General features: G+C 44.3%; 1 protein-coding gene across 1 annotated transcript; it reads right to left on the bottom strand.

The window, feature by feature from the left end:
* Positions 1–736: 736 nt before the first annotated feature.
* On the bottom strand, positions 737–8,728 carry ARHGAP36 (Rho GTPase activating protein 36). The gene is made up of 11 exons (XM_037037126.1): positions 8,476–8,728; positions 7,245–7,310; positions 6,482–6,726; positions 6,091–6,283; positions 5,822–5,877; positions 5,464–5,614; positions 4,856–5,004; positions 4,508–4,684; positions 4,171–4,268; positions 3,929–4,035; positions 737–1,947 (listed from the first exon to the last, which is right to left on the bottom strand). Exons 1-11 carry the CDS (start codon positions 8,726–8,728, stop codon positions 1,790–1,792), a joined length of 1,653 nt encoding a protein of 550 aa, XP_036893021.1. The 3' UTR covers positions 737–1,789.
* Between the last annotated feature and the right edge of the window lie 16,820 nt (positions 8,729–25,548).

The raw sequence follows: 25,548 nt of genomic DNA, 5'->3' as shown, positions 1-25,548 counted from the left end.
TTCAATCTTTCAGGAAAGGTTGGAGGTCCCATCAATCAAACAGCAGCATGTTCTTCTCTTATCCTTGGAAATCATGTCTCCATATTTCTAGGTTTTTATTTTTCACCAAGCCAGAGAGAATTTCTCAATTGAGGATACCTGGTGATTTTTCTTTTTATTCCCTCTTTTCCCTTTAGAGACCTTCTTCAGAAGTTTCATTTCTTTCCCCTACTTCTTTCACCCCTCCTTAAATATTTATTCTATTTTAACACTTCCATTCTCTTTCTTTATTCGACTACAGTTCTCCTTTCTTCCGTTTTACCACCTTTATTCTATATAATGCCATCCTTTTTATTCTACATTGCCCCTCCCCTTTATTCTAAATCACCCCTTCAGCCCTTTAGTCCATAGCATGCCCTCCTCTTTATCCAACTTCGGCTCTTCCTCTTTATCCCACAACACTGCTTCACTTTATTCCACGTCATCCCTTCCTCTTTATCCACATCACCCACTCCTTATTCCACATCTTTCCATTGTTCTCTTCCACAACACCTTCTCCTCTTTCTTCCAGTCTCTCTATCCCTTACTGCCATGTTATCCTTCCCCTTTATTCCTCTTCCTTACCTGTCCTTCTTCTTCAGTTCTACCCTAAGTTTCCCAACTCACCAACAAAATTTTAAATTAAAAAAACACAGTAGCCATGAATATGCTGCTGTCACAATACAGATGTTTATTAATGATTAAATGCCAGAGAAGTTTTAACAATCACAAATCTTTGAGCTCTGCGGTTGTTACCCATTATGTGATCAATTTCTATCCCTCAATACAATACATTCTTCATTCTATGGACCTCAACAGTTGTTATCCCTCAGTATCAGCTATAGTTTTGGATGTCATATGTAACCCATATCTATGTGTTACCAGAGCATGTCCCGCAAATTTGTACCATCCTGCATAGGGGAACTACAGAGACGATAGATAAGAACATTTGTAATCAGGTGACTTTTACTACTTGGAAATATGTCCACCCCTAACTAGCTGTTTTTGCTGACAACTGGGTGAGAACACCAGCTGTCTGTAAAACAAATCTAGGTAATAAAATTGGATTTTTTCCTCTAACTTTTGACCAAAGAAAAGCTAATTAGACTTACATTTAAGATCCCTGTTGGCTCTACTTGAGCAAAACTGCACATAATTTTGGGAGTGGCTGTTTCATGAGCCACTGATCTAAATAATTTGAGGAAATGAACTATTCTGAGGTGGTGGAGTTGCTGCGGGGACAGGGCTATGAATTGCTGCAACATGGTTTAGTATTGTTTGTCAGCTGTCAGTAGGACCTAACATCCTAGGACCTAACATCCTAGCATGCCTCTTGAGGGCCTTTCCAATTGAGCTCTCGGGAGGATAGGAAAGTCAGGAAAACCATGCAATCCCCTTTGGGGGAGGGAAAGCACCTCAAGATTTGTGAGCTTCTCTGGGACAGGTATTTACCACAAATGTCACACCAATTAAAGTAAGGGCTGTAATGTGGCAAAGCCAGGATCAGGGGTAAAAGAGAAAGGCAAGGTAGCACCAGGGAGCCTGGGCCTGACACAGAAACACCTGTTTTTACCAGCTGAAGGGACCAAGCAGTCCCAGTGAAGGGGCTGGCAGTGTGTTTGGACTTCTCAGCCTGACCCAAGCATCAGGTGGAACTCCTTCTCACCCTCAGATCTTTACCTTCAAGACATACTCTTTAATGTTTCCTGTGACATCCCAGGTCTACCCCCACCCTTTTCCCGTGTCTGGCGCCTTGTAGAAGGAGAAACACCTAAGGAAAGAAGTAGCTGATGCCAGTTTTGGCCTCCTTCTCCCGGGGTACACGGAGCAGTGGGCGGTCTTGCTCCAGAATTGGGGGGTTACCCGCTCCTTCCTCATCATCATGGGAACAGGCAGTGCCGGGAGGCACAGGTGGCTCCTCAGAAGTACCTGGAAAATAGGAATAATGTTAACTTCTTATTTTGCGCAACACCCAAGGAACTAAGACCTAATTTTGAGCTTCAAATACAGTAAGTATGAGGCAAGAAGTTAGGGCAGGAATGGTTATCCCCATTAGACTTCTAAGAAAACTGCAGCCTAAGAGTAGAATACAGATCTCTAAATCTAAGCCCACTATTGAAGCAGGAGGCTGGGGGAGGAGGGCTTGGTTAGAGAACAGAAAGTGTTAGATACCCCATGCTTAGAGCAAATAGACCTCTGGGGAGTCAGGGAAGAATGCAGCCTCCTACCAACCACCACCACCCTACAAGCAGACTAACTAATTTTACTAAGCAAATGAGTAATAAAGCTGGAGCCAGAAGCTTACAGCACTTCATGGAGGGGAGAAAGCAGGTGTTGATCTTCAATGACTCTGGGAAGGGCTTGTAGTTCATTACTTGACCGGGCTGAGATTTGTTTTTAAGCAGGGTGGTATCTACAGGAAATGTAACATCTGTATCTTCTTTATGGAACTGGATTGCCTTTGAATTCTGAATTTTGTAAGAGTCAAGATAATTAGGCATTGGCACTGCTTCCACATTCATGATTTCTTCAAGACTGACAGCAGGGTCTGGCTGAAGGTCTGGGATTGTACTTAAAATGGAGACATCTTCAGGTTCTGGAATCACACTGGTAACTTCATCTTCTTCAAAGGTATTGGCTTGGTCTTTCAGAGAATCTGAAATTTTATTGTGAATTTGAGCATCCTTGAGCCCTAGAACCACACTGAGAACTAAGCCATCTTCAAGATTGGGCTTCTCTTCAGAGTCTTGGATTCCACTGATATCAGAAGCTTCTTCATGTCCTGGGATTTCTTCAGCATCTGAGGCTTCTTCATTGTTTAGGGCTCCACCTACATCTGAGGATTCTTCCTCATTTTGAATCTCATCTAAATCAGAGACATTTTCAGGGCTCGTTACCACATGGAGAGCTGGGACCTCTTCAAGGCTGAATGTTTCTCCAGAATCTGCAATTCCATTAAACTCTGGAGTTTCTTCATAATCTAGACTTTCTTCAGTGCCTGAGGTTTCTTCATCATTTGGAACTCCATCAAGAGCTAGGACCTCTTCAAGATTGAAATATTCTTCAGAGTCTGAGAGTCCATTAACCTCTGGGGATTCTTCATGATTTGGAATTTCATGACCACCAGGGACTTCTGCAGGGCTTGGTATCACATGAAGACCTGGGACTTCTTCAAAATCAAGATCTTCATCAGAATCTGAAATCCCATTGATTTCTGGTACTTCTTCATGGTCTGAAATGTCTTCAGCATTTAAGGCTTCATCATTTGGGATTTCATCAAGAGCTGGAACTTCTTCAAAATTGGGATCTTCTTCAGAATCTGGGTTTTCATCATTATCTGAGTCATCTGCATGGTCTGGGATAGCATTAAGATAGGGAACTTCTGCAAGGTCAAGACTTTGGTAGTTTTCAAAATTTGGTCCTTCTTCAAGGTCATGGTTTGAGATTTCTCCAGGGTTGTGGACTTCTTGCACATCTGGGGCTCCTTCGGGGCCTGGGACCATATTAAAATATGGTATTTCGTCAAAGTCTGGGATTTCAATCAGTTCTGGAATTTCATCATCAGGCTCTAAAATATCCTCAAGGGGAGGAAGATCATCAAAATTCACTGTATCATCATCATCATCATCCTCATTGTCATTATCATCTTCATCAAGTTCTGGTATGCCTTCAAGAATTGGGCCTTGAATCTCAAGGTCATTTGGGATCTCAAGACCTTGGACCTCTCCAAAGACTATGCCTTCATTGACATATTCAAATACTAGCTCATCATTAACTGTCACATCTTCCTCAGAGGACTCATCTTCCTCAAGGGGCTCATCTTCAGCAAGGACCTGGCCTTCAGGAATGGCCTTACCTTCAACAAGAGACTGACCTTCAGCAAGAGTCTGATCTCCATCAGGGAACTGACCTTCATCAAAGGGCTTGCTTTGACCAAGGACAGCAGCCCGGGCTTCAGCAGAGTTTTCCACTGGATCAGAAAGTAAAGCATCCTCTTCCATTTTTATACGTGCACTCCTAAATGAGAATGCATTTGAAAAAGCTAGTCAGTTTGTATACTTAGATTTATTAACAAAAGATAGTGTGGAATTTAAACCCCCCATAAAAGATCCTGCTTCAGGCTAAGCATAAACAAACCAAGGAAACACTCACTGGATCTTCCTCAAATTCCTGCGTCTGATAAAATCAAGGGCTTCAGGGCTGGATTTCCACACACGCTTAGCAACCTGCCTCTGAATATGGGGAGGCACCTGAAGGTAAAATTAGCAATGTTAGCCTTTGTTAAACAACTTTTTAAATTTTGTACTCATTTCTATCAGTTACCTAGGACTGAAGGCACCACAACCAGCTAATGTGGGAAGAATTTCTAGCTTAGGAGACTTTGCAGTACCTTTGGCTATCCTTAGGGATGGATACATGCACAACTTCTCCCTGCCTTATGAAAAAGAGAGAGAACTGTGAAATAAGTGTGTCCAAAACTTCCACCTACCTGGAAGAGGATATCCCAGTTATCAATCATGGCACGGACCACATTCACAGAAGCAACATAGTGGTCAATCCCCAGTCTCGTTTTCCTGGATTCCTTCTTGGCAAATTTCCCCTTCTTCAGGAGAGCAGATCCAAACACCAAGGCCAAATTGGTGGAAGTCATTCTGTTGCCAGAAACCTAGGTAAAAGAAAGCAGAAAGTGGTTGATTCTAAGGTAGTAATAAAAATTATACTAATGAAAGTGTACTTTATTCTTATTTTCCTTCTTTCTCTGTATCTGTCTCTTTCATGTACTCTCACATACATCCCTGGCCACAGCCCTCACTACCCTTTCCCAGAGCTTTTTTACCAGCTGTCCATCAATGCCAATGGAGTCCTCACAGTTCTCAGTAATTTTATGCAGGACCTTCAGCAGACGCTCCAGGGTGTCACTGTGGCAAGGTGGCATCAGGTAAACCAACAATTGCAGAGCAGAAAGCTGATCCTGTGGCTTCAGAGCTAGAGGAAGGAAAACAAGGGTCTGCTCGGGGGCTAGCCTTGGCAACAACCCCATACCAGAAGAAATGTAATTCTGCTTGAAAATCACTGAAGGCTATGAAGAAAGTCCCCAGTCATCTTTTCTTTGCTCATGCCCATAACATTTGAGCCCAGAGCCCCTAAAAGCAAGAAAGGTTCTTATCAAAATCAAACCCCTTCTGCAGAAAGTAAGTTCTTTTTTATCCTGAGAGGACACACAGAGCTTCAAGAAGCTCTGGGAAAATTTCCAAACAGCAGACTTATAAAAAATATTACGAGATACAAGGAAAGTAGTCTGAAGAGACGTTTTCATCTTTAGATGTTTATTCTGTCTTAATTCCGTGGGGTCCTGCAGCCTGAGTACTGTCCCTAAACCCCTATGCTCCCTGTACTATTTCCTTTCTTTGCCCAACAAGGAAGACAGGAGAGCAGAAGACTCACTTGCCGTCAGGAGGAAAGACATGTACAGATCATCCGGCAGCAGAGAGTCCTTCATGTCACGGAAAAACTCCTTGAGGAGTGCAGCAACATCGTGCACATTCTGAGTGTCATCCAACACTACATCCAGACCTCGATCAAATTCTTCACGGAGCTATAAAAAGGGAGAGAATACATGGACTGTCTGCCTTGCCTGTCACATGCTCCCTCCTGGTCATTACTTTAATAAGTCTCAGGCTTCAATGGAGGTATGTGGTAATACCATGTGTCTGCTACAGGAAACTACCCCCAGGAATAGGAGGGAGAGTCCACATCACTTGCTTTTTCTCAAAGAATAAAAGTGTAAACAAAGCCAGCTTACCTCACGCACTCTCTCCTCAGAGTATTCCAGGGTGAAAATCCCCACTGTGCTTAATCCTGAAAGAAAAGATCAGGTATGCTCAGATTCTCTGGTCCTTTTCTCCAAGGGCATTTCCTTTCCCCTCCCATCCGCATTCAGACCCCAACTGATAGCAGAAAAACATTCTAAGCCCTTCTTGCAATCCGTTTTCTCTCCCCATTTCTAGAACATCATCCTTTCTCTGTAATTGCCTTCTACCTTGATTTAACCATCATTCTCAGCCCCCTTACCATGTTTCTCAATGAAGTTGCAGCAAGCCTCTACAACCTGGGGGATTTGTTTAGCAATCGGATTGAGGCTCATTTTCCTTTTGGATCCCAGAAGTCTCTGGCCAATTGGAAAGGAAATCCTGGAAAGTTGCAGGGTCTGAAGCAGCAGGGCCCCATCCTCCAGTTCAGCCAGGCTATCCACAGATACTGCACCCTGTGGAGAAACCTTCCTGAGGATTGCATCACATTCATAACAAGAGACATTCTTTTTGTGGCAAGCAAAGTACTCCTCTTCAACATGTTGCGTTTACCTTCCCCGCCCCTCTGAGGACACAGACCTTTACTGTTCTGACCCACATCCCCGAATACCTCTGGAGGGGCCCCTGCCTGAACCCTGGTGGGTTTGACTCACTCGACGCCCACGGCGAGTAAACTCTCGGGGCAAGGAGGGCTCATCCTGTCTTCGATTGAAAAAGCGCCTGATGCGGCCAAACATCCTTTGCAATACGTTTCCCCGACGACGGCCCGCAGCCTGACCCGTAGATTCTTCAATCTGCATCGCGGCTCTTAGTTCAAGATGCTTGCCACGGGTAAGCTCATTCACCAGCACCTCTTCCAGACGAATGCCAAACGTCTTGAGTGATTCGACCGAGGAGTCTGAGAGAAAAAGAATGAAAAACGTCAACGCTCCGCGGCGCTTAGATAAGGAGGAACTGCAGGGGCTGTAGCACTCTTCTAAGCAACCTCCCACAGCTAACCCCCACCCCTATAGATCCGCAGCGCCCCTCCCTGGGGAGTGAGCCAAAAAGACCCTGCAGTGGTTTGGCTGAAGGACTCCGCTTCACTTAGCTACCCCAAGGGAGCTCAAGTTCCCTGCCTTAAGTCCTGCCACGGGGTGAGACTACCTTGAAGCACCTGGGGCAATTTCTTCTGAGAGATCAGTCTGGGGTGGATCCTAAGCAGGAAGGCTTAGGCAGATTTGATGGGACCGCCCCGAGTGCAAGAGCGCCCGCAGTTAGCATTTCCTGCAATCATCCCCTACAGGGTTTCTGGGAGGGGGAGTGAGTGCCCCCAGGGGAAGTGGGCGCCACTCACTCTTCCAGGGGCTAGGGACACAATACTGGAGGGATGCAGCATCCCATTTCTTTCCTAAGGAAAGTACAAGAGTTCCTCACCCCTCTGTTGTCCTCTAAAAATGAGAAACCACTTCTCCAAGGTGTTTGGACTGTCAATAGGCAGAGCTATGGGAAGTAAAAAGAAAAGACACGCACACTTACACAAATAGGATTTGATAAATCACTAAAACATCTCAATGCATTGATCCGCAGGAATTGGGGATGGGGGAGCAGTAAACAGCTCTGATTAGCCCGCGAACTGTTTTGCTTTCTCTCAATCTCAGTTTCCCCGTTTAACAACGGGGCTAATCCTATCTACTACATACGAGACTACAAGAATTTAACCCAACCGTACAATCTTAGGATTTGTGTGCCCACACACCAGTAGTAGCTCAACACAACGCTTAAAACATAAATTCCAGGACTTTGGGCGTTGGGACAGTGCAACAGGCTAAGGGAAGGGCTCTGTTTGCGACACCTCCGCAACTAGGAGTTGCCAAGTAACTGCGGGCACTGCTCACACCCGGGATGCCGTTTGCTCCACCCGCTGCAGCGGGAGAAGCAGCAACCCACGCTGTCCCCAAGTTCCGACCCCAGCAGCAGCCCCTTTGCTCAGCTACTTTCCGGCTGCGTCCGCTGTGCCCGCTTGACGAACTTACTGCCCCTGCACTTTTCATACTGCAGGAGCGTCTCTCGGCTCCTGTGATCCCCTCTCTCCTCCCTTCAATTGCAAATCTGAGCCCATACCCGTGACAACCCTGGCAACTCGAACTCCGTCCAATGCTAGGTCTCGCTCGCTCCCCTGCAGCCAGCTGAGCAGGGCTGCTACCTCAGCGGACCTCCCACCATTGCTCTACGCTAGGATTGGCGTGTGTGTCTCTCTCACTGTCTCGCTGTCTCTCTTACTCTCAACCACGCTGTCTCTGTTTATCCCAGTCCTCTCTCAGAGTGTCCCTCTGCACCTCCCTTCAGCTTTGCCTCCTCGAACCGCACCTGGTTCATGTCTCTTCACCTGTCCTCTGTCAACTTGTCTGTCCCTGACATCTGCCTGTTGAGCTTGCTGCCTCAAGCTGCAAGCCTCTGACCCAACTCGACTAATCTTTACTTCTTCTGCAATTCAACATCCTTCAACTCCCACTCTTCAGTTTTCAGGGCGCCAGGAGAACAGAGCAGGTCTGAGACCAGGTTCGAGCCCCTGCTACCCTTCCGGACCTCCAACTGACCCCCCATCCCACCCCGGAGAGTCCACTCGCCAGAGAGCGAGTACGCCACTCTCTGGAATACTGCTCACCTCGATCAGGTTTAAATTCAGGGAGGAAATGTCTGGCCACGAGTTCGTGGTAAGCAGTCTCTTGCAGCTTCAGGCGCTCCAGCTCCGAGAGGCTGTGTATTGATATCATCTTCGTCCTGCTGTCCGGCTTATGTCCTGGGGCTCCTCCCAGGACGTTCACTAAAAAAACGAAGGCGGACAACAACAGCAAAGGGGGCATGATTCTGGGGCACCGTGTCCTTGCTGCCTTCAGAAAAGGAATGCAGCCACCCATTCTGGAATCGGATGATTATCAAAGCTGCATCATCCAATTGTCACTGGACCTGGTGTAGGGAACTATGGGGTTGGGGGGGGAGGTTGGTAGAGGAGGAGGGAAAACTGGGAGGCGGCTTCACCCTCAAGCAGAGCTGCCTCTGGTTGCTTGTTTAAAAAAAATCCAACTTAAAAAAAAATCGTCCCTGAACCGACAGTCCAGAAAAGAGAAAACCTATTTAGGCAAAAAGAAAAAAAAAGATTTTAAAAAAGAAAGAAAAGAAAAGAAACAGAAAAAGAAAATAAAGCCAACCTTACAATTTTAAAGTGCACATTGAAAGAATAAGAATAAGGTAATATTTTCCATTAATTAGAGCATTGATGAAGTTTACTTTTATTTTAATGATAATACTCGATGCTGTCCAGGTTGGGTGAAAATGGCATATCCATCTAGGTTAGGAACCCTGTAAATTTGTATAATTATTTCAGAAAGCAAATTGGACACCTGAGTCTTAAGCCAAAAATCATCCCCAGGCCTTTTGACTCAAAAGTTCCCCTTCTAGGAACCTATCCTAATAGAATCTTCCTATAGACAGGAAAAAACATATTTGCATGAGCCATAATAGTCAAAAAATTAAGGGTAAAAAAGTTAACATAGCAATGAGACTAATTCCATAAATTATGGAGTGATCACAGTATAGAAATTTATACAATCATTAAAAGGATGCTTTTGTTTGTTTATTTTTCATTTTTATTGAATATTGGGTGATATTGGTTAATAAAATCATGTAGGTTTTAGGTGTACAGTTTTATAATACATCATCTGTATACTGTATTATGTATTCACCACCCCAAGTCAAGTCTCCTTCCATCACCATTTAATCCCCCTTTACCCTCTTCTACCTCTTCCCATTTCCTTTTCCCTCTGGTAATCTCCAAAAATGATGTTTAAAAAGAGCTCTCAAACCACAAATAAAAATATAAAATTGTATTAATTATGATTACAACTATATGAAGAAAAATGTGCATAAAGTAAGACTGAAAGAAATATACTCAAATACTAACAGTATCTCTATTAAGTGATAAGGTTTTGTTTGCCTTTTGCCTTCTATTTACCATAAATTGTGCAACTTGATTATTTTTATGAAAAAATTCATTTTTACCTAAACAAACAAGCATTGTTTCCAGAACATTTCTAATGAGATTCCTTATACAGGATTGGTTTGTCTTGACGTATTGGCTATCCTGTCCCTTCTCCATGGTGCCCACTCCCAGGCTGCTCAGGATCCCCCAGTGGGGATCTCCCTGGGCCCCAAACAGCATCCTTTTGTGCACACCCTCACTTACATTGTTCCTTTGTTATTTTATTTATCCATAAAATAGAAACCTATATTAAATGCCCACTTTGTACCAGGCACTAAAGATTCAAATATGAGCAAGATAATATTAGTCCTTTCACAAAGGATTTAACTGTGCATTCAAAGAGATACACAGGTTAGCAACAATTTATAAAACCTTGTGATAAGTCAGTCAACCAAGATATAAACAAAGTACTGTGAGAGCAGAAAGGAGGAAACATCTAAGTCTGCCTGGAGACAGGGAGGGGGGAGTGTCCAGAAAGAGAGAACAGCTTGTGCAAAGGCAAGGAGATGAGAACGGTGAGAGGTTGTTATATTCTTAAATCTGTATAAAGGAGATGGAAGAAGATAATTCTGGATAGACAGGGGTAAGATCATGAATGTCCCTGTTAGCCATGTTAAAGAGCTAAACTTTCTTCTGAAGGCAATAGGGGACTACTGCAGGGTTGTAAATAGGGAGTGACAGAGTCAGAGCTGCAGCTTGGAAAAATCACATAGAGTAGTGAAAAGCCTGGTTTGGGTACAGAGTCTTAAGTAGGTAGATCAGCCAAGGGGCAAGAGATGCTAACACAAATTAGCATCACTAAAGCTGGAGCAAGGGATGGATTTATGTGTAGAATTGACAGGACTTATGGGAATTTTTTATTGTGATGGAAAGGAAAGGATTTAAGATAGCTCCGAGGTTTATGATTTGGGTGCATGTGTGCATACTAACTCCTGACAGAGAAAATAATTTGAAACATGGGAAACTAAACCTTTTGACAAGAAGGGAAGTTGTCACAGCCACTTTTCTGAGCTTCTCTTTCCCATGGACTTTTAAGATAATATTCTATATATTATTTAGGTAGGGCTTAAATTTCAAAGATCAGATAATGTTGCTTTGCCAGGGAAAAGGTAGGTAGGAGTTTATCAATCAATAATTTATATAAGTGACTTTTATCCCAAAAAATCTGACCCCATTTTTGTTTCCAAAATTCTCTTTTGCCCACTTTCCTTAATGGTTAAAGTCACAGATGTCAGAAGTAAATGCTGACCAGATGAGTAAAGTAAAGTATGAGAAAGGATGAGAAGTCTTTCTATATATTTTGAACTGAGTTAAGAGGAAAAATGCTACCATGTTTTTTTAAAGGTTCTCCAATCAACCCTAAGATGAATGCCGAAGCCCAACCAACAAATTGCATCCACAAAATGACCATTTCAACCAAAGGTACATGCACATAACCTAACCTTAGTCCCAGAGTAAGTCTCTAGCAATCCCCCATTCACAATTGCAGGTCCAACACCTGTTAGCTGGGGCGGGGGGGGGGGCGTGCATATCATCTTGACACACAACCTAGCTCTGGCTTCATTTTTCTAACATAGCTCCCCCCTCCCCTTGTCCCAATTCAGACATTGTTGTACCTGTTTTGGAGCTGCAGCTATTTCTTCTTGACGAGGCTTACCACATCTGATTATCCAAAGAGTATAGCTGGTTCTTTCTCTCAGAAATCAAGATGAAAATCGATCCCTCTCCCCCCACCCAAATAAGGTAAGAACAACCTCAAAACAACACCAGGAAAAAAAGACAGAGAAAAAAAGCCTTTGAGAGATGAGTCAGCCTAAATGCTTACAATTCCGAAAGAAATCAAAGGCCTTAGAATAAATCGTTTGTCATTGCCTCCTGCTCAAAGATACAGGGCTAAACTTAAGAGCAATCATATGCTGCAGTTCTGCCAGCAAAATTGACACTGTCTTGCTTACCTTCAAACCTCTGAAGGCACCAGAAGAATACATGGCAGAAACAAAGTTAGGAAGGCCAATATGCCCAGAAAAAAAAAGCAAATGGGCAGAGTTGGGATGGGGGAACCAGTAAACAGACTTCAACACTATGAAAGAGGCATATAACAGATTCTTGAGATCCAAACTTTTGACCTCAGGTCCGACTTTCCAAGCTGAACACAAAAGGAGGTTCCTTGTAGGAAATAGGGTGCCAAGGGAACTTTCTTGCTCCAAAGTGTCTTCTCCTTCCCCCTGTAACAAAGCACTGGCCTGAAGTGACTATGACATCAGAAATATACTCAAGATGAAAGGTGACAGCAAGCCCTCTTTTGCATAAACAATATCCTTAGACAAATATCTGTAGTGGCCACTGCAGTTGGAGCTAAATAGAACTAAGTTCAAAGCCAAGCTTTATTGATTTCCTAGCTGTGTGACCTTAAAATAGTTGAGATCTTTGAGCCTCAGTAGCTTCCTCTATAATATGGGGAAATGATGCAGTACCCATTGCAGCAGTTGTGTGAGAATCAAATGAATACTATATGCATGATATTTAACATCAATTTTTAATAAACACATTGATATCGAAGGTATTTTACAGAGGACCTGACTTTACAGGAAAAATATCAGGTTTCAAAAGTAATCACATAAAATTAGAGTTCATATAAATGCATCTCAGGACTTACTCTGTTCTATCTCTGCTAAATTTGAATTAAATTAAAACAGGTAAAGAGATCTTTAGAGATAGTTGGGAATAGAAAATCTTCCTTCTTCAATCTCTAATGGCATCAGGGCCATCACCTAGACCAAAGCTTTCATTATACAGTTCAGAAAACTGAAGCTCATACAGGAACAGGGGTTTGCCCAAGGCCACGCAGCAGTTTAAAAGCAGAGTCTAGACAAGAATCTAGTTCTTCTCAACCTTAGGGCTCTTTCCTCTGTCCCATCCACCTTTTTATCTTACTAACTGCAAAATATTGCATAAATAAACTATTTAAGTCAAAAGAATGGACACATAATCAAAGTCTGATTCTATAATCCAAGGGATGTCATATCCAAAGGCAGACAGCCACCACAAATTACAATCTCTTTGTAAAATAAGTACAGTCATCATTCTATAGAACATGGAATGTGCTTTTTAAATTTTATTGACTAAAGAAACAAATCAAGATAGGATAGTGAAAGTCAATCTTTGTGCTATAAACATCCCAAGCGATAGCATACCAAGGGTGCCAACTTTTTGGCATCTCTGGACCGCACTGGAAGAAGAAGAGCTGTCTTGGGCCACATGTTAAATACATTGCAACACCTAATCACACCAAAAAAATCTCATGATGTTTAAAGTAAATCTACAATTTTGTGTTAGGCTGCATTCATAGCCATCCTGGGCTGCATGTGCCACATGGACCACAGGCTGGACAGCCCTGGAAACAAACTAACATAACATCAGCTACAACTAGATATAAATATTCTCACACATAAATATACCTGCAGTATGTGTCAGAGTGCATAATGGTACTGCCATCACTGGCTGTGTCATTGCTTAATCTTTTTTTTCCCTTTTGGCTGCTGCTTCCATTATGTTGTGGCAGAAAAAGTAAAAAGTAAGATGTTCCATCAATAAGAGGTAAACAATTTTAAATGCCCCATTTGCCTTGTGCTTTTCCATTTCTTAAAAACTTTCCATAAGCCCATTATTTCCAGACCTTAGAACACAGTAGGTGTTCAATAATTGTTTGTTGGGAGAATCATAGGATTATAAACGCCAAGGGTTTTAAGAGATTATAAAAGTCTTATAACTAAAATTGCTATTCATAATTCATGAATTAATAGATCATGCCACTTTATTCTCACGAAAACTGCTTGGAAGGAGGTAGGTTGGGCGATATGTTTCCCAATTTTACAGATAACAACAAACTAGGGTTCTGGAGAGGCTGTGACTTACCCTAAGTTGCACAAAAATGCTGTAGAGAAATATGATTTGGGAACTAGATGTCCTTACCTATACTTGCTCTGGCCTTGTCCTTCCCACCAAACCATGGTATTTCTTGGTATGCATCATGAACATCTGCTTTCTAGAACTGGGACAGTCCAAGTCAAGACTACTTTCTTTCCTAAGGAGGTGGTTAGATTTTGGGGTCTTGTTTATACACACTATTCTTGGAAAATGAAAATGAAGTTAGATGATTGATAGATTAGATAGAATGATAAAGTAGATAAACAAGATACATGATGATGATGTTAGATAGATAGGGAGATAGACCTACAGACATATGTAAAGATACAGATATATATGGCTTTGAAAAAGACTTTTATGAAAGATACAGGAGAAGAGTGGATAGAGAAGAAAGACACCAAAAGTCCTATGTATTCTTCCCACAACATCTCTCACTCCAGCCTTCCCCCAAGTTGACAGCATGACATCCTGTAAAGGTCCTAAGGTAAGGATTAAACTTTGAGTTCAAATCTTAGTTTAAGCACATGTAAGTTCACACATTCATCAACCAAGTGACTTGGTAAAAATTATCTCACTCTTCTGAGTCTCAGTTCCATCACCTTACAAAATAAGAATCATGATATCAATTAGGTATAGCTATGGTAATGACTAAATAAAAGACAGGGTGGAATGAAGGATCCTCCAAATGGTACAGTGCTGTACCAAGGTGAGAAATTGCCCTCCAAAATACCTAAGAGTCAAATTTCAAAAAAATAAGCAGAAGTGCTAATATCTAGAAAGAGTCCGGTAGTATTTCCATTGAAGAATGCCTTTGCACCATCCTTTGAAGGTACCCATCTAGCTCTTGTTAGCAGGATAATTGAACTGTTCCCTCACTGGGTCTTTCATAATCAGATATGCAAGGCAACTAAGTGTGGGGCTGGGGGACTTAGTTTAGGCTGTGAAATGTAAAAAGTAAACCAGTCCACAAAACAGATTCAGTCCCAACCTTTGGCTTCCTCAGCACAGTGTGCAATCCATCCATATTGAGGACAGTGGAGCAAAGGGAGAAGCCATCTAGAATAGAAAGCCCAATTTCCTGTCCTTGGGATTTTACAACCTAGTTGAAGGTCATGTAAATATCAACAATCTGAAAGACTCTCAAGAAAGGCCCATGTGTGTAACATCATCCTTCCCTGAACTGATTTAAATTTATTTCCTCTCCTTTGTTCTTTTTAGAAACATTAAGAACTGACTATTTCCTCAGGTCCACCTTCTCTGAGCAGACCCTTATTCAGTTGTAGGTTTTCAGTATGCACTCAGTAACCTCTGATTCGTTTTTCCCATCTTCTCAACTCCTCTGGCTCTGTGAACTCCCCTTTTTAAGTACAGTCCCTTTAAGACACTCCTTCTCACAGACATCCGTGCACAAATGCATCCTCATGTTTTCTCACATATGCACTGAGAGAGGGGGGGGGGAATAGATCTCTCTAATGTATATGCAACAACAGGGAAACAAAGGGAAATAAGACTCTGGATTAAAGGGAAGGTCATCAAGCATTTGCTCCTCCAGATCACAGCTCGGGTTTCTAGGGAGTGGACATGAGGAAGAAAGGACAAGTGGGGACACTCCCCTATAAACTTAAGGACAGATGCCTATCAAAAAAATCTTCAGAATAAAGTTGTTCTCAGAAACTGTGCTGAGAGCTACTCCTACTCCAACTTTGTTTCCCCACCCCCACTTGCTTCTCTTCTTCTATGGATTGTGTGTTTCCCCAACAGTCATCCAATTTTTCTGCCAGTTTTCTTTTCCAAAATCTTGTCTGACTAGCTGTCAGAGGGAATTGGGGCTGTGGGAGATAGTCACCCTGTAGTTTTCATGATAGAATGGTGTTTTAAAACTACATTAAAATACCGCTATTTCTAAAAACATTAGCCCTGGCTGGAATGGCTGAGTGGATTGAGTGTCGACCCGTGAATCAAAGAGTCACCAATTCAATTCCCACTCAGGGCACAGGCCTGGGTTGCAGGCCAGGTCTCCAGTAGGAGGGGTTCAAGAGACAACCACACAATGATGTTTTTCTCTCTCTCTGTCTACCTACCCCTCTCTCTAAAAATAAATAAAAACTTTTTAAAGAAAAACATTAATTCTTATCTGTCTAACTATCTATCTATCCCTATTAAAAATTCGACCACTGTTTTGGCTACGGTGCAGAAAAAAAAGCACTAGGCCAGCAGTCAGGAGGCCTGTCTGGTTACTAATCAGCTGAGTGGCCTTAGGCATGTCAGTGACCATCTTGAAGCTCTAAACACAACCAGGATAATTTATTACTATCCTGCTTATCTAAGAGCAAGGTAGAGATACAATGTTCACATCTGCAGGGTCCTTGATTCTTTTACAGGACTTAGCCAACTATAGGACATAGAGCCATGCTGCCTCTTTCTACAGCTGGAAAGGGAGCACCCCTCACCACAGAAGGCCTAAAGGGCTCCAGAGTCAAAGATCATGAGCAGGTCTCCCTTTCACTCTTTACTAGAGCCCCGGCCCAACCTAGCAGCTTGCCCTGCACCCTAAGCTCAGTGACAGTGAAGATGGCAGCAGGAAGGGGATAGGGAGGGGGAGAGGGGCTGGAACCCACTGGCAGCTTACTTTGTGCCCTCAATCTAAAAGGTAGTCTTGGGCCCCTGGCTGCCCCTGTGCTGCAGAACATGGCCTGTAGGCTGGGTTCAACCACAGGAGTCCTCCCCCTAATTGGCTCGAGAGAGAGCAGAACCTGCAAAGTTAGACAAAGCTGCATGGCTGGCAAAGACCACTCTTCGTGCCTACCCCCACAGAGAATTTGAAAAATGAAATCTTGTGTGTGTGAAAACCTGGGCAACTTGTTCAGCACTCTCAGGCTTCCTCTTTCCCCAAGCCTTGAACCAGCCTCACATCCACTTGGAGTGCCCTCACTTCCCACTCTAGCCCCTCAATGGGCTGCACTCAGATATGTAGAGCACTGCCCCTGTACTACCTCTTGGCGACTCTCCTGGTCCAGCCAGGGAATAAGTGGTGGTGTGACCTGCTGGTCAGTCCTGCTGTGCAGCCACAGCCTGTCCTAGGACCAGCTGCAAGTGCTGCTAGTTCCTATCTCTGTTGTTTATATTCTTCAACTCCCTGTAAAGGTTTCTGCGGAAGGAGAGGAGCTGATTCACAGCAATTTTCCACACGGCAGCCAGCTCAGTGCCTTACGCATACCTGTTTGTTAAATTCCCTTGGCTACTCCCACTGCTTCTCATTGTACCCCACACTATTCTCTCCCTTTATTTAAAGTTGATCCCTCCTTCAAGATCAGCCCAAGGATCTGTTCCTCTCAGTGCTCTGACTTTCCTCTCCCTGGCTGTGGTACACAATCTCACAATACAGGTGAAAGAAAGGCAGACCTGGAGGTTCAGATGGCTAAAAAAACTTACAGAAGGACATAGCACTAATTAGCAGCAAAAGGCAAGAGGAAGGCCCATTACTCCTGTATCCCAGCTCAGGACACTTTTTGCCACCCCTAATCGCTTCCCTTCTGCCCTGACTCGTATGGCACCTGAGTGATGGCAATATCCTCTGCTGACCCTTTGCACACAAAGACTGCACAAGGAAAAACCCCTTCCCTCCTTGCCACACTATTCATGCTCCTTGTTTCCCATCTTATCCAGGGCATGTGTTCTTCCAAAACCACAGAGTAAAGGGATCAGTTTGTTCAAACTTTAATGAGCAGAAAGAACAAAGAGAAGCTAACTTCACAAAGTCTTCTACACATCTGGATGAGAATGGTCTCAGTAACTTCCCCCCACCACACACATAAACACACACACACAACTATAGTCTTCATATTTTTTTCCTATCTTCTTGGTACCACCCACACCTGGCCAAACCTTCTTATTAATACCTTTTCCAAAAATGCTTTAAAATCCGTAGCCTAACAATCATATGTACAGATCACTATTCAGCCAAATAAAAAATTATTTGTAGGCACTAAATATTCTCATCTGACCCAACAAGGGCAAATGGGGTTTTAAATGCAAGATCCCAAGTGAAGAAATTTTCAAATACACAATTATATCCCCTCCCAATTAAATTTGCTCCTCTCCTGGGTAAAGAAAGTAGAAAAGGGGAGAGTTCCGTTGACACAGAGGAACAGGAATGGAAAAAAAAAGAGGAGAGGGGAGGGGAGTCAAGAATGTCAAAGACTATGCATGAGCCTGGCAGAGGGAAGGCGAGGGTAGCAGAGCCTAGGCAAAGAAGCGAGGGAAGGAAAGGAAGGAGAAAAGTTAGAAGGCAGTTCCTGACTCCAAGGATACATTGGTACTGGGGTAGCCCAGAAAACATGGACTTACTCCCCAGAGGATCAGAAATGGAGCTTTTTAGGGACCTGCATTAGAAGTGAGATCCAGAAACCCAATAATAAGTCTCTCTTACCCCCTGGCAAAGGGAGAGAGCTTCTGGCTTTGGCAGCAGCATTAGTAGCGTCCTTTAAATACCACCTCACCAACATCACTACCAGGAAGATGCCTGCTTCCCCTCCCCACTTTCCCTACGCCCCCAGTAATTAGATAAATCCTACCCAATACAGGAATGTAATTTGAATTGTCAGAATGATTTTCCCTTCCACTGAAGAAGAGGATCTCTCCCTCTCTTCCTGCTAAAAATGGGCTGGGTGCTGCCCCTTCATACATTTTAGAGCATCAAATTATGAAAGGAGGGGAAGGAAGGGAGTGGTAATTTGAGAGCAGTTCAATTTGTCCCTGGCATTCTCTTGCCCCTTGTTGGGTTTTTCTGAAACCCCACCTTCTAACTCCAGCAGCTCTGCTCGCCTTCCTCACTGCAACATTCTGCAGCCACTTCTCCCACCCTTGTGACAAATCATCGATATTGGGGTGCATCTTTCTGGTGATGCTTGTTTTCTAATGTGTGATCTTAGATGGATATACCAGGGAAAGACTTGAGTTGGGGGTGAGTGGACGCTATGGAGGATAAAAACAGAAACCCAACCAGGTAGCCAACTTCCTTGCCAGGAAAGCAACATGGGTTGGCTTTGGGGGCAGCTGGGAGACATAATTTGAACCTGATTGCATAGGGGCCAATAAGCAGAGGACTGTCAGGTTGTTGGCTTGGGTTACAGTGATTGCTTTAGTAACACAAACACAAAAAGACTGCTGCATAGTATATTAGAGAGAAAGTTGATGACTGAATATCACCCAGCCTCAGTTTTTTCAACTACAAAATAAGGGGATACTTGCTCACCCCATTGCCCTGTTGGGAAGAGTGTGTGAAATAGCATTGGTAAAATACTTAACACAAGGCCTGCCACAGAGTCCCTTGCCCCCTTAACTTTCCTTTGGTGTTGGACATAGGAAGGAAAAGGATTTGCCCAAAGCCACACAGCAAATAGCAGAGTCCGGATTGGAATCCAGGTCTTCCAAATATCCCCCAAGGCAGGAATAATGTTTTCCATCCTACTTCCTCTGCTAAGAAGACTTCCAGGGCTATCCTTCTGGAATTGGTGCTGGTGAAGTGGTGAGATGTGTTAGGAGGCTGACTCTACGCATATTTATATAGACCCTCTGTCACTTAGTCCAAGCCTCAAGGGTTCAGGCTTGTCTCACCCCCTTTATCATCATCACTCAGGTAATCTCCCCATGCCATCTTGGACTGATTCATCACCAGTTTAGCACCATCTCTGCTGTTCAACTCTGAAACAGTGACTCATGCTCTAGCTGGCCAGGGACTCTGCCCTCCAGGAAAGAGGCTTTCTTCTTAATTGACTGCAGAAGCCTCAGCTGCAGTAAGACAACACCCTTCCAGGCAGGCTTAGAGGCTGAGGGCTTTGAGAAGCAATGGAATAGCCCTCTATCCAAAAGCCACCGCCCTCTATTCCCACAGTGCCAAGAGGGTCACTATTGGAGTCCTCTCTATAGATTCTCTATTATAATTCCTTATGTGCCCTCAGGTTTCAGTGTTTCCAAGGGATTTCACCCAGGGCATTGCTTTGATGCATCTACACAGCCAGTGGTGTGTCAGGGCACTGTATTAGGCACTGGGGAGACATAAAGTAAGAAAAGATATCCTTGACAGCCAACTGTGTTCACTAAAAATATTACAAAAATAATGTAATATTTGGAAAGGGAAAGAAAATGCAGGAGAACTAGGAAGTCCTTGAGAAGGGTGCAGGTGATAGGGAGAATGGCTTCACTGCAGTCCCAAGGACCAGGTTGTGACCTGGAATTTCTGGTGGCTAGTGACTGGCATCACTAAAATCACTGGTGTAGGCATTTCCCTTAACACCACAGGATATTGAATGCTAAGTGAACCCCTGCCTACGGGCTGCCTTTCTGGTGGTGGTGAGGTACAACATTTGATGCCCACATCACCTCCTTAGCCTCTGATCCCCCTTCTCCAAACTCGAATCTTTATCTTTGATAAAGGCGAGAGGAAAAGGGAATATAAATCTTTTGAGTCTTAACTGAGAAGCACTGTACATGTTTCCTCTTTTAAACTTCACAAGCACCCAGCGATGTAAACCAGCGACTTGACAAGCTAGTCAGCTGTGAAGTGGCAGAGCTGGGATTTGAACCTCTAATGATTCCAAAGCCTGTGGCCTTTACTTGGCAAGGCACCGCAGTGGGCTGGGGCTCTCTTGCTCCAGCTATCCTTCACCCACTATCCATCTCAACAGAAAGGAGGCAAGCGCTGGACAGGAGGCAGATGGTTATCTGGCCTCAGAATTTTGGAGTGACGCTGTAGCCCGTTGCAGTGGGAGGAGACCTCAGTGTTTCCCGAACGGGCTACCTGGTCAGAAGTGCAAAGCACCTTTGGCAACTCTACCGCCCCCTACCGCAAGTGGCTCCCTAGCCAAGACCTGCGTTCTCCTGAGGGCTTATGTGCTTGGTATAAAAAAAGTTCACCCACTGCTTAAAAGCTGTCTCTGGCTTGTTCTGGGTTGCAGATAGTTCTGACAGATTTGGTGACAAAAGCGGGAGGGAGGAACATTTATAACGCCCTACTATGTGTCCAGCATGGTGTCAGTGATTTCTCACAGCCATTGCCTTTTTTTGTAGAAAATTAGCTGCTTTGCAAAATAGAGAGCTCTCCATTAAGAGAAGTCTTCAAGCTGGATTTGAACAGTTTTCGTAAAAACCATGCCTGCAGATCTAAACTCCTCATTTGCTGAAACCAATAAAGTCCTCCATCCTTAATAGTTGCCCTCTCTCCCCTCTCTCGGGTAGGGGGAAGAATAGCAACCTCCCGCAGGGGGGAGGGGAGGTCAGAGGTCAACTCAGTAAAGGGATCAAGAGATCTGGGGAGGGTGCCGAGAGGAGGAGCCTCTGGCGGGGTCGACATGATGCTGAATCAGGGTCCTCGCCGTCGCCCACCAGTGGATTCCTGGCACCGTCCAGTTTTCCTGTGTTCGGACCGAACCCCGCCTGGACCCAACTCACTCACTCTCTTTTGCTTGGGAATGGGGAACAGATACACCCCAGGTCAAAAGGAAAAAAAGAGCGTCTCTGCCGACACCTCTTCTCCCGCCCATCCCCCCTCCTTCCATCCCCTCCTCCCCTCCTCTCCCCTCCTGGCCCCCTTCTCTTCCGCCTGGAGGGAAGAAGGAGGCGGGCTGTGTGTGTGTGTGTGTGTGTGCATGCATGTTCGCGTGTGTGCGCGCGCGCGCGAGTGCGGTACTTCTGTGTGTGCATTCGGCGTGTGGGGGGTGTGTTCCGCGCATGTTTTACTCCAAGTACTTGGTGTGTAGGGTATTTGGTTTATGCTTGGACATGAAGAATATGCTAGTGTGGTGCTTGTGTTTGCATGCTTGCAGGTTGTGTTTCTATCCGTTTTATTATACTGTGACCATGTGGGTGTGGTCTGAACGTGGGTGTGTTCAATGTATGTTTCTGCAAGGGTTGGTGGTTGTGCTGTGGTATGTGTGTATGTGTATTTACCCTTAGATGCATGTTCTCTGTCAGTGTGGGTCTATGGGTGGTGTTTGCAGTTGTGTGTAGTATGTATGTGTGTAAAGTGTTTTTATATGGTGCAGTGTGTGTGTGTTTTGGGGTGTGATGTGTTCATGTGTGTGGTGGGGATGCATGTGGCCAGTGTATGTGCTAGGTTAGAGAGCTGGAAAACGTGTGTCTTGTAGGGTGGACGTTGCAGCGTGAATGTACTAGATGTGGTGTGTGAGAGCACCCAGGTTATCTAAAGAACCCAGGTGACTGTGTGCTTGTTTTTTTTGTCATTGTTGTTTCTAAACTGGAGTGGGGGTATTGCACCAGGACCAGAGCAGAGTCACCTCTGCACCTGCTGACCTGATCTACCCCGTCTAAGTCTGCCCTCAACCCTCCCATCGCTGTGTGCTGCCCGCTGGCTGAGGCAAGGTGTGTGCTTACCTGGCTGCTTGGAGGAAAGAAGAGGAGGGCGCTGCACGTGATTGGCCAGGTAGGGCGCCTAGGGCATGGTGCAGGGGCTGGTGGGAGTAAACTGGAAAGAATCTTGTCACTTCCTCCCACCCCAGGGGATCCCAGTTTAGCCCGGAAGAGCCCAACTATTTGTTCAGGTCCTGGCTGTTTCACACCTCCTTGGTTTTGTGTGGGCAGATCCGTTGCCTGGAATCCTTCTCCCCGCTCCCCCTCCCCTAGGCCTCTTAATCTAAATCAAGAGTCACAAAACTTTCTCTGCTTTTCTGTACCCCTCCCTCCCAATTGAGGGCCACCGTAGTTACACTCTTCATACTTCTCATGATATAATCATGCATAGCTGCAATTATTTGTCTCTCTTTTTAAACTCTGAGCTGTAGAGAATGCCTGGTGTATATTAAGAAAAATAATAGTAATAATAATAATAATGTTACCATTGATTAAGCACTTATTGTGTACAAGACATTGTGCTAAGTGCTCTTACATGCATTATCTCCTTGAGTCTTCACAATGGTCCTATGAGGTAGATAGATCTATGATTATCTCTATTTTATACATCACACATGAAGCTCAGAGTAGTTAAGTAACTTCCTCAAAGTCACAGAGATAGTAGAAGGCAGAATTGGTATTTGAACCCAGGCCTGCCACGTTCTCTAAGCCTTTCTTCTGCACCAAGCAGCCTCATGATTCTTGCTAAGAATTGATGTCTACCAAACAATATCACTTCCCAACAAATATTTCCTTTAAATTTACTGACAACACCAAGGGTGCACAACATAATCACTTTCTTTGTCTCTCAGACAGCTGATACTTTCTCCACTTAATTACCTGCTTTGTTGACAACTCAAAATTTGTAATTACCCTAGGCTCATAAGCACCTCACCAGCTCCAGTTCTGGGAGCTCTTCTTAGGCTGGTGCTGAAAGAAAGAGCAGAGAATGAGCATTTTCTAGCCATAGGGTCAAGAGAATTGGGTATGAAGGGGAATGGGGATGAGGGGGGTCAGGATTGAGTAAGGGAATTATTTCATGGCTCCCCCAGGTATTTTTAAAATAGCATTACTACCAGAAACTGGTAAATTTCAAGCAGATCAGTGACCTTCAAATCAAACTGCACAAAGAAAAACAAGCAGAGACCCCTTAGAAAAGATTCCTGAATGGGCCCCATTTTATATTATTCATGATTGAGAGAAGCACTGTGCTTGCCTAATGGGGCTGATGCTGGTCTAATGCCTTCTAAGCAGCCTCATCTAAGAAATCCAAATTAAAACAATATGTTTCATTTTGGGGAGCACATTTATTAGGGAAAAGTTGGGGCTCAGTCACAGATAAAGGGCCTCTGGAAGCATTGGCTTCCAGCTCAGCCCTCAGCCTAGACTCCTGAGAAGAGGTGGGGGGGATGAAGAGGGAAAATTCAATGGTGGTGAGTCACTTCTCCACTTTTCGGGGTGGGGGGGAGTGAGAGGCACGATTTAAATTGCTACTGTTATTATCATGCCCTTTCATCTGGCACAAATGAGCCTGGTGTGCAGAAGAGAAGCAGCTGCAACTTCCATAACGCTTTTTCTCTAGCTGGGCCTAGGTCAGCACCTCATCCTGGGTGGGCAGGAAAAACATTGCTTCAGCTACTATGTAGCCAGCAACTCTCCTTTTGAAGGAAAAAGAAAAACCCTAGAGAGGCCAGTGTAAGCTGCACGAGGCACAGACAAACTGAAGCCCCTTGGTAAGACCCTACAAAGAATGCATGCAAACTTTGGTGTGTCCTAGCAACTGGTCTCAGGCACTTGGCTTCTCTGCTGGTGCAGAGCCAGTCTGACACCTTCTAACTCTCCTCTGAATATACTAGCTTCATTTCCATTCCCTCACAGTCACTCATGTGAGGCCTCCTCTCCCTCTTTGAAGGTTCTCTCTCTGCTTCCCACTTCCCTCATCCCCACACCACTGGACCACCAATCTAAATCCCGTTGTGCAAGTCCCACCTGCGTTCATGAAGACTCTGATTCACTCTGGCTCAGTAGTGCTCCTACCTGTGAAATTGGGGATAAACTTCAACTTTGCAGAAGCCAAAAGCTGTGGCTCCAAAGATGCAGTCCTGGACCAGAGACTCTAAATTAGTATAATGGATGGCTAACCTTACTACCCTTGCCCACCACAAAATCCATGTAAATGGTGGGATAGGAGAAGCTACCAGGACCCCTGTCAACACTGTCAACAACATGGGATAGACACACACACACTTTTCCTTGGAGTTTAAAATTGCCACCATAAGTCTCTCTCTCTTTACAGTCCATAGCATGAGGATTATATGGGGAACTGTAAGGATGGGAAAATGTTGTAATAGCCCACATTACTGCCAAATGTAAACAAAGATGTTCTTGTTTTCACTCTAAAAATGAGAACCTCTAGGAGCAGGGAACCAAAATGTGAATTTTATTTAGAGAGGTCTTGGCTTCCCCACAAAAGTAAAACACTTTAAATTTCTCTTCTTTGGGAGCAGAGGATCTGTGGAGTGAGGCAGCTTTGAGTTTTTACTCCAGCTCCATCACTTACTTGCTGGGTGATCTTGGGAAGGTTACTTCATCTCTCCTAATTTCAGTTTTCATCTGTGAATGGAGATGCTAACACCTGGCTTAGAAATGCTCAGGTGACTGAAAGAGGTAAAATATGGGAAGCAGCAGCCTAATAACTAATATGTGTAGCAAATGCTCAAGAAAAGGTTAATTCCCTCCCTCAATGTACCCTCTGAACCCCCATCCCACCCCTTCTCATATAGCCAAGATTGTCTCAACCAACATGTTCAGGGACTGAAGCTGACTGACTGAGTTGCCAATTTTCCTCATTACTGGTTTGTCTGACACTCTTGAAATAACCCCTCTTCTTTTAGGATGATGTTTTCATCAGCCTAATGGAGCCCCGGAAGAATTGGACCATAAGTCTAATTCTCACTCAGCAGTTTCACCTAGCAGTGTTAATGAGAGTTAGGTTTCAAATGTAATACTCCAGATAGGAAAGTTTCAAACTACCTACTAAACATTCCCCCACCCCAACTCCCAACCCTCGCCACAGACCTAGCCCGAATCCTATCTCCTAAATATGTACTGTGGTGTTCAAGAAACTGATGGAATGAATATTTCCTGGCTGAACTGCCCCATGATTCTTTTTGTTTTTTCTCACCTGGGCCCTAGAAATTAAGAAGCGTTCCCAAGGCCACCCTTTTTTCTAGCAACCACCAAGTTGGCAGGCAGGGAGGGGTGGGGCGGGTAGATGGGACAATGAGGAGAAAAAATGTTTCTCTGAAATATACTTTGCAGCACCTAAAATACAGCTCCAGTTAGTTTGCTGTTCATCTGTTTGCA

This window comes from Sturnira hondurensis, unplaced genomic scaffold, assembly GCF_014824575.4.
Source record: "Sturnira hondurensis isolate 20B ecotype Veracruz unplaced genomic scaffold, ASM1482457v3 Scaffold0022910, whole genome shotgun sequence".
Taxonomy (NCBI): Eukaryota; Metazoa; Chordata; class Mammalia; order Chiroptera; family Phyllostomidae; genus Sturnira; species Sturnira hondurensis.
Note: the sequence above shows the minus strand (reverse complement) of the source record. Positions and strands in the feature narration are given on the sequence as shown.

What these genes read in the sequence shown, in the direction of transcription:
- ARHGAP36 (XM_037037126.1), bottom strand. Translation starts at nt 8,728, where the DNA reads ATGGGTGGCTGCATTCCTTTTCTGAAGGCAGCAAGGACACGGTGCCCC. An exon ending in TTACTCGCCGTGGGCGTCGA is followed by an intron (nt 6,284 to 6,481) that starts GTGAGTCAAACC and finishes GTTTCTCCACAG; the next exon opens with GGTGCAGTATCTGTGGATAG. An exon ending in AAGCAAGCCCTTTGATGAAG is followed by an intron (nt 1,948 to 3,928) that starts GTCAGTTCCCTG and finishes CCTATTTTCCAG; the next exon opens with GTACTTCTGAGGAGCCACCT.